Source organism: Acanthisitta chloris, unplaced genomic scaffold (genome assembly GCF_000695815.1).
Source record: "Acanthisitta chloris isolate BGI_N310 unplaced genomic scaffold, ASM69581v1 scaffold19315, whole genome shotgun sequence".
Lineage (NCBI taxonomy): Eukaryota > Metazoa > Chordata > Aves > Passeriformes > Acanthisittidae > Acanthisitta > Acanthisitta chloris.
In genome coordinates this window covers 14,926-23,484 of record NW_008672499.1, presented here as the reverse complement: position 1 = coordinate 23,484, position 8,559 = coordinate 14,926, and the positions used below count along the sequence as shown (strand labels likewise).

Sequence of the window (8,559 nt, the reverse complement as noted above, 5' to 3'; positions counted from 1 at the left end):
CTCTTTCCTCCCACTGTGCCCTTTCCCTTGTACTGGCTTGTATTTTCCCCTTGTCTCTCTTCTTCATCTCCCCAAATATATGAGTTTTCAGAGATCCAAGATCCCCCAGAACAATGACATGACCTCGACTGATGAGCTCAGCTTACATCCAAAACTAACCCTCATAACCTCTGTATGGAGCACACAGCCCGAGCCAGATAACTTTTAAATATGCTGCCACAGTTCAAAGATACTAAATGCAAACTGCAGTGTTCCTTGGCAGCTCCTTCAGTGGTTATCAGCTGCTAAATTCAGTGTTTAAACTGTATGCCCCATTTCTGGCCTTCAGCTTCCATCCACTGCACCAAAAGAAGTTCCTTAATACCTTTGCCTCCTACCAGGAGGAAAAAACACCTCCCCAAAGTGTTACTCTCAGACCACAATCCAGTTATCTCCCAGCTTTCTCATGGTGATCTACTGACCTCCTTGACCTCAGCTGCAAGTCTCCAGTTAGTGGAAAACTTGACAAATTATCAAGTCAGGTGTTATTTTTCTCTTTAAAGAAAGAGCCAACAGCAACAAAAAAATCCACCATCATTTTGTACTGTTGCTTACAAAGGCAAAATTTAAGTGTGTTTCTTCTTAATTTGCAGCTCCAACACTCACACAGCAGCAATGGTATTCTAAAAATACACTGCTTTCTATTTCAGGTTCCACAACTGCTTCTGCTCTACATTTCATTGACTCCAGGGGAGTTTGGTTGTGATAGTTACTGTTCCAAGTCACAACCTTAAGTAAAAGAGGTTCAAATTATCATGAAAAAAAATTGTTTTGGAAGTTTACTGTGTAATGGAGTTACCCTTAATCTCACTGCCAATTACCAATCAAGGCACTAGATTAATTATTTAATAATAATATGTTAGGAATCTTGATAGAAGACATGTGAAAGTCTTCAGTGTCTGAGTTTTTCTGTCAAAGTACTTAGCCAAAGGATAATAAATCACTTCTTGAAAGCCAGAGTTATTCTCCTGAGGCTAACAGAGAACATCTCCAGTGAGTTTTCAGGAAGTTCTGAGCTCTTTCCCCTCCCTTAGCTGAAGCTCAAGTTCAGGCCATGCCTACTGGCACTACTGTCTGCCCTAGGGGTGCAGAGCACAGGACCTCAGCTCCAGGCTGCTTCTTGTTCACTTGTAGTAATAGAATTCTCATCATTTGAGGCAAAGAAGCATTTTTGCATTGATAACTGTGAAAGGGTTAACTGAGGCAGCTTTGAAGTTTCTCACTAAGCTGTTATCTCCAAGCACCCTGAACTACCTGCCAAGGCAGGAGGAGGCCCAGAGCATCCTGATCATTTGTCAGCATGTCCTGCCTGCTGCATCCATTCCTGTCTTGACATCAGTCTCTGAATTTGTGTCTGTAAGCAGCACTGGGCAGTCTCAATTATAAAGCAGAATAGCCTCAAAGCATGATTTTGTACACTATTTAGTGCTAAATCAAGAACATGCTGGATGACAGGACATAGCCTCTATGTAAGAGAGATGAGCAATAGATCTTCTGCCTTCTAAGAATGTATTTACAAGGCCAAGCAGTGAGTTGCAGAGTTGTGAGGCTCCAGCCCCTAACACTGATCTGGCACCCCAAGTACTACATGACATGAATGGTTTAAGAGCTCTCATTGTAGTTGTGTAGCCAGATTTCACTGGACTCACATTTCCTCAGATCTGCCCGTGGAAAGGACCATATGGTAACAGAGGGTGTGACTTTTATCAGATGGAGACGTCAGTATTGACAGGGCAGCAACAGGAGGTATTGGCTAATTGAGTGATCTGAGGCTCCAGTTGGCAATTGCTCACTTTAATACTCCCTAATCAATCCTGTGTGGTGCAGTGGTTGCTGGCCATGGGCATGAACAACTGTGAGCATAAACATTCAAGGACTAGACCCCATACAACAGTCACCTCTTATTGCCTGAAATTGGGTTCTTCAATCAGCTGATAGGTATGAGTACACAAATAACATTCCTTAATTCAAGAAGCCAAAACCTGAGACTGAAACACTGGAATAAGAAGGGAGAGAACTCCTTTAGACTTGTTTTCCCACCCACCCCCTCCAAACTTTGATGACCACAATACTTCACAAAAGAAACTTAAACAGAAAAAATAATCCCATTCTGTTTTGAGGAGAGAAAAAAAAAACCACAAACCAAAATGCTTCTGCTTCTCTTTCTAGGTAGACTTTTTCCCAAACACACAATTTTGCTGAGTATCAACATGAATTTGCAAACTGTTTTGATCACCCTGAAGCTGCATGTGTAAGAGGTGATGTTTCAGCCAAAAACATTCACTCATCTTTACTGCTGGCTCCAAAAGTAGATCTGCTTATACTGCTGCATCTACACAAAAAGCACATCACTGCAATTTCAAGCAGCTACTTTATTCTAGAGGTGACCCTTAGCTCTTAAAATTCCTAACCAGATTTTATGCAGCTCCAAATGCTGAGGATCCATAGATCTAACACTTTGGCTCATATCTACTCCTTACCCTAACTGCAGCATATTCAGGTCTGACATATGCATAGCATTCTTTCCAGGCTTGAAGACTACTTAACCACATTACTTCTTAGCTCTCAATCCTATTCCTCATCTGTAGTCAATCATATTTAAAAGGCCAGAATAGGAAAAAAAATTGTCCTCATTATTTCCATACCATTCATGTTATCGTAGGAAAGCAGCTGAGTACTTGCTCCACACTGATGTCCTGTGCTCACCTTTCTCTGCCCTTACAGGCCTGCGTAAGTGAAGAGGAACCAGAGGATGGATAAACCTTGCACTCCACCATCAAAGGTGCTGCAGGAAACAGCCCCCTGTGGCCTGGATCTTTGGCAGAGGAAATGCAGGATGGTGAACTCCATTCCATTTTTTTGTTCCTTGTCTTCTTTTCAAATGCAATGAATGTACATCAAAGAATGGCCACACGGCTGGTTTTTAATTCTCCAAGTGCCCTGACGAACAATTCCTACCATAGTCTGCTGGTACTAGCCAAGAAATGGCACAGGCCTAAAGACCTCTGGCAGAACAAGTTCACCAAGAGCCTCTCTCAAGAGATACAGTTGAAGTCGGAGTTGCTTCCTTGCACCATGGATCCGTAAAGGAGGAAGCACTGCGTAACACCTTGGGACATTTCATATGTTCTGTAGTTAGTTTCTTCCCCTTCTCCTTTCCCTTGTTCTGGAAAGAGCCTAAATCCCCTAACACAACTTTGTCTCCTCCCTGCCTGTATAGAACTAGGTGGGGACTATTTACCTGTGAGTTACTTAGGCTTTTTTGGTTTTTAAGTTATAGATGAGAACTCTTCCCTTCTTCCTGCCCATCCAGGACTCCCTTCCTCATTCTCTGCTCTTTAGACAAGGCAGTAGGCATTTATCCTGGATTTCAGCATTGTGACCTAACTCCTGTAATGCTGAACAGCTGAAAACTAGTACAAGCACCAAATCTTTACTCAGCATGGAGCTTCACCCCATTTCAACATGCCAAGCCATTCTCAGAGCAGCTGTAGCTTACTCTGAGTCTGCCCAGCTACATTAAATTAACACTGGTGTAGCCACATCCACAGCTGAAGCTGCTGCAGGACACTGGAAAAGGCCTAGTTCTTCATGGATCATAGGTGGGTTTGTACCTGCCTTCTACACCAAGTGGCCACTCTTATTCCAGGCACAAACCTGGCAACATCCAGTGGAAGAGTTTGTCTTGTGACAGGTTTTTTTGAGGGGAGGGGAAGGGCTGAAGGAAAGGGGGAATGTAAATGTAATTAAGTTGCATTAATGAGCTGCAGCAATTAATTAAAAAACCAACAAAAACAATGTCAGTTTTGTTAGCTGTGTCTCCCAGCATGTGAAGTGTCAAGCAGAGAAAGAGCACTTGTCAGCCAGCCCTGGCCTTCTTCAGCTGGTACGTTCCAAGTGCTGTTGTAATTGGTTATTGTCTGGTCTAATCTGTTTGAGATTAATTGGCATTTTTTAAGAAATGCCTTTCAGGAGAGTCAAGCTAGAAGGCCATGCTAGGGAGAAGTGTGAGGGAAGAATGAAAAGAAATAAAAACATTAAGTGCTAAATCAAAGACAGAATGATATAGCTTTCTTTGTCCCATTCCAAAGAGCCCAGAAAGCAAAATCCTCTTCTATAAACCCACATGTATAAGCACTAAGAGAACATTTTTTTGTTTCTGTGAGGCTTCTATTCCAGATACTCACTGCAAACTCTCAACCTGAGCTCTGAACAGGTGCAGCTATGAGTAAAGGTTGTCTTCTGTAGGTGTTTTCCTTACAGGACTGAGCAGAACAGACAACTGAGAGTTCCTGGTTTCATAGAATCATAGAATTTAAGGGTTGGAATGGACCTTACAGGACCTCACTACACTACATCAGGTTGCTCAAGGCCTCATCCAGCCTGGCCTTGAACACTGCCAGGGTTGGGGCAGCCACCACATCCCTGGGGAACCTGTGCCAGTGTCTTACCACCCTCACAGGAAAAACCTTTTTTCTCACATCCAACCTAGACTGTCCATCCTTCAGTTTGAAACCATTACCCCTTGTCCTGTCACTGCAGTTCCTAGCACAGAGTCTCACTCCATCTCCTTGTAGGCCCTTCACATATCGAAAAGTTGCTCTGAGATCTCCACAGAGTCTTCTCTTCTCCAGGCTGAGCAGCCCCAACTCCCTCAGCCTGTCCTCATGGGGGAGATGCTTCAGTCCTCGTCGCAACTTTGTGGCCTCCTCTGGACTTGCTCCAACACTTCCATGTCCTTCTTATGTTGAGGACACCAGAACTGTGTGCAGTATTCCAGGTGGGTCTCACCAGAGCAGAGTAGAGGGTAACAATCACCTCTTTTGACCTGCTGCCCACACTTCTTGGGATGCAGCACTTTAATACACACTGCTAAAGATCAATTAAATAAGTGTGATGACTGAGTAGCTTCATAACTACCACACAGTTACCTGTGTTCCTCATAGCATAAAGCAGCAATTAATAAAGTAAAATAAACACTAAGCCTATATTCAGGTAAGCCTATAATGCATAGTATCAATGACTCCCATAAATCATGAAATAAATCTGTCTGAGAAGGAAGAAACTAAGACAAGTTACACCAAGGATCATATTCCACACTTAATTACCTCCTCCAGTTTCATTAGCAGAGCTATTCATCCTTCATACTCTGAAGGTCCTTCCTCCTGGTCTGCTTTGCTAGATCCACTCTAAGTGCCACAAGGTCACACAATGGCCTTGTTCTGTGAGGGCAGGGACTGCCAGTCGGTTCCATCCCCAGTGTGCTGGGAGAGCAAGGAGCAGCTGAAGGTTCTGCTCGAGTGGGTTGCCTTATCTCCAGTTTAGGAGTGCCCTCTGTTGGGGACAGGCATCACTGGAGATGCTACTAGTAAAAAAAACCCAACATGTACCTGTTCCTGAAGGAACATCTTCCCGTAGAAAAAATAAAAAACAACCCAGCTCTTCCCCTCCAGATGTGGAAAAGCCACGATTTTTAAAGTGCTAAATAAAGAATCCCAGAAACATACATTTCCAGTTTTTTTTTTCCTGCTGATGCTTTAGTTCCAGCCACACTGAGCTGAGTTTAGGAGGAAATACTACTATTCCAGCACAGAGCTAGTTTTGTTTTCCCTTGTCAGATTAGCACATCTAGTTAAACTAAGTTTTTGCTGTTACTTACTGAAGCCAAACAAAGCCAGTGACATCTTGAACCCACACAACACCTAATTTGGCACAGTGGTGTCATCCTGTTCCCTATGAAAGCTGCTGTCTGGCAGAGACTCACCAACTCCTCCAAGAGTTGGAGAGTTTAAACTGCTCAACTAGTGATTTCTCTCATCGTTGCCAAGAGCTGCATTAATATTACCTCCAGATTCTGAAGGCAGGGATGAAGATATCTGCCCTCCCAGGTGGTCCTGGGATAACTGACACCTTAAGGTTACTCAGACAAGCTCATAGCCCTGTTCAGTACCCAGAGTGAAGAGAAACAACTCCAGAGCCAGTGCTCCAGCCTCCACAGATGAGCTTAAGGGCCACATACCAAAACTCTGCATGGAGTTCAGATGCAGAATTATTCTCCACTTACAGAGCTTCATGTATCAGGTCCTTATCCTCCTGCATTCTTACCCCTTCTTTTGCAGTTTGGGAGAGTCTGAATGATCCAGATTCTTCCCTGTGAGAGTGTTGAGGCACTGGCACATGTTGCCCAGAGAAGCTGTGGCTGTCCCATCCCTGGAAGTGTTCCAGACCAGGCTGGATGGTGCTTGGAGCAACCTGGCTAGTGGCGGGTGTCCCTGCCCATGGCAGAAGGTTGGAATTGGATGAGCTTTAAGGTCCCTTCCAACCCACACCATTCCATGACTCTATGACCCACATGCTGCCTGATTAATTCCAAAGGAAGCTAAAGGATGGTAAGCAACAGTTGCTTCTCTTTTCCTCATGCCCATGAACTTCTGTCCTTCACTGCTACAAGTGATCTCCAACCTGATGTCACTCTAACATCTTAAGAGGACACCACCATAACCACCACCCCCCAGCAGGGAATTTTACTGGAATCAAATACTCAGACCTTCAAGATAAACAAAAGAAAAATTTTATTCCATGAAAAACAGTTTACTTTTAAAACATATTTCCTTTCCCCTTCAGTTAACAAGCTATGGTATGGACAAAACTTTTTGGCCACTTGATAGAATATCTCATTTAAAATACAAATCAGTTTAGCTAGCAAACAGAAATCCTAAAAAGCTAAGTTTCCATAGCTATCTAATAGTAGGATACTACCCAACAGCCAGGGAAAAGCTCCATAAGAAGCTTCCAGGAGACCCATCTAGTGACCCTGAGCATCAAAGAGCCTTTCACCTGGGGAGGTCAGCTAAGAGTAGAGGTTGGAGAGTCTATTACAGGCCAGGATTTTCCACTTAGTTATGCAAATTTGAGTATTACTGAAACATTTCATCAGTTGTTGAAAATTCAACACAAAGGGGGGAAAAAAAGACAAAGAGCTCAGAAGAGAAAGGTAGATTCTCCCTCCCCCACAACACATTGCTGCTGAGTATTCCAATCTCAACAGAATACATCTTGTATAAAAATACTCCCATTTTCACTCAAACTAACTGAAGTAAGCCATTACCCCTAGCAGAATAGTCTCTAAACAACTGCTAAGTGAGTGAGAAATAACCAGAGACAATCTACTGAAAACAGCCTTTGATTTCAACACAGAGCAAGGATTCATTTGAGAACACAAGAATTCAGAGAAGGAGAATCTCTGGCAACAAAAACCTCTTTTTAGAGGACAAAAGAACCCAGCAGAGTTTTTTCTGGAGCAGTCCTACAGCAAGTTCAGCATGAGTACAGCAAACCAGCAACTCTTACTAGAAGCACTGTGCATAGGAGGCAAGTTTAGTAAGTCTTTACATTTACGCCAAGCCACCCTGCAAACAGGATTGCTCCAGCATCAAACTATTAAGTTATTTTCTTCCTCTGCTGTGTTATCATGAGTTGTATAGTCTTATCTTTCTCCTTAGGCTCACCATGGTTCAGGACATGAAAGTCCTCACACTCCCTTGGATGACTGCTCTGCAGATGGGACACAATCTCAAATTGAGGGCACATTCTCCACAAGCTACCAGGTGGCCACAAGGAACAAACACAACAGACACATCTCTGTCCATGCACACTTTGCACGTCCTTTCCTCTCGCAGGCGGCGGAGCTGTTCTTCTGCGCTCAGCTGAGACTCATCTTTACAAAAAAAAAAAAAAAGGAAAAATAAAAATAGCCCAAACTTAGTATTCTCACAGCTTCAGAGTGCCAGTCCTGACAGCTTAGGAAGTCACACTGCAACTTGCTCATTGTTTTGTTCAGACTGTCAAGATGGCACAAGTGCCTCTCAGGCAAGTTTCATTTAAGCTGAGAAACTACAGCTATTATGAACTCTGTTTATCTACACAAGATCCAGCAGATCTACACATGCTAAGCAGGGACAGAGATCAACCTCTTTTTACTGTAATATGTAAATTATCCTGATAAACCCAAGTTTTTTTCTACCAGCCTCCTTCACAGTGGAACTCTAACTCCTGAACATAAGTCTCTGTTCAGGTGCCACTCAAGCACACACTCCCCCTCAAGATGAAAAGAATTAATTAATACAATGACTACTGATATAATTATTCTAAAACTCATTCCAATAATGGCTAGGCTCAATTCCACCACCAATGTCAGCCCAGTGCACCTGAGTCCTTTTGCTGCACGGATTGTCTTTCTTCTCTTGATGTTCCAGTCGCTCTCTCAACAGCATCTGTGTAACCAGGAAAGAAAATGGTATTAAATGCTAGCCCTTTCCTCCCTCTTCAGACAGTGCTGTATGAAGAGATGAAACATCCTGTATCTCAGAAGCCTTTGGTTAAAGACTTCTTTACTCTGCTGTTAGCTGCACACAGACTGGTGAAGGTGGTGTCCTCTGGTGCTTCAGTCACTGTGTAAGTAAACCTCCCTACTAAGGCATGTCCTCACCACATTCTCTCCTCAAAGTCAGTTTATCTATC

The 8,559-nt window shown here is 43.3% G+C and overlaps 2 protein-coding genes across 2 annotated transcripts in view; one reads left to right on the top strand and one right to left on the bottom strand.

Annotated features, from left to right (window-relative positions):
- NKAIN4 (Na+/K+ transporting ATPase interacting 4) overlaps window positions 1–3,337 on the top strand; it is a gene marked incomplete at its 5' end in the record, with an annotated part of 25,198 nt that extends 21,861 nt beyond the window's left edge. Inside the window, one exon of the mRNA XM_009074552.1 lies at window positions 2,764–3,337. Coding sequence (XP_009072800.1) covers window positions 2,764–2,773 — 10 coding nt within the window. The remainder of the gene's footprint in view (window positions 1–2,763) is intronic.
- Window positions 3,338–7,553: 4,216 nt separating this feature from the next.
- BIRC7 (baculoviral IAP repeat containing 7) overlaps window positions 7,554–8,559 on the bottom strand; it is a 6,140-nt gene continuing 5,134 nt past the window's right edge. Inside the window, exons 5-6 of the mRNA XM_009074551.1 lie at window positions 8,247–8,312; window positions 7,554–7,756 (exon numbers count right to left, since the gene is read on the bottom strand). Coding sequence (XP_009072799.1) covers window positions 7,554–7,756; window positions 8,247–8,312 — 269 coding nt within the window. The remainder of the gene's footprint in view (window positions 7,757–8,246; window positions 8,313–8,559) is intronic.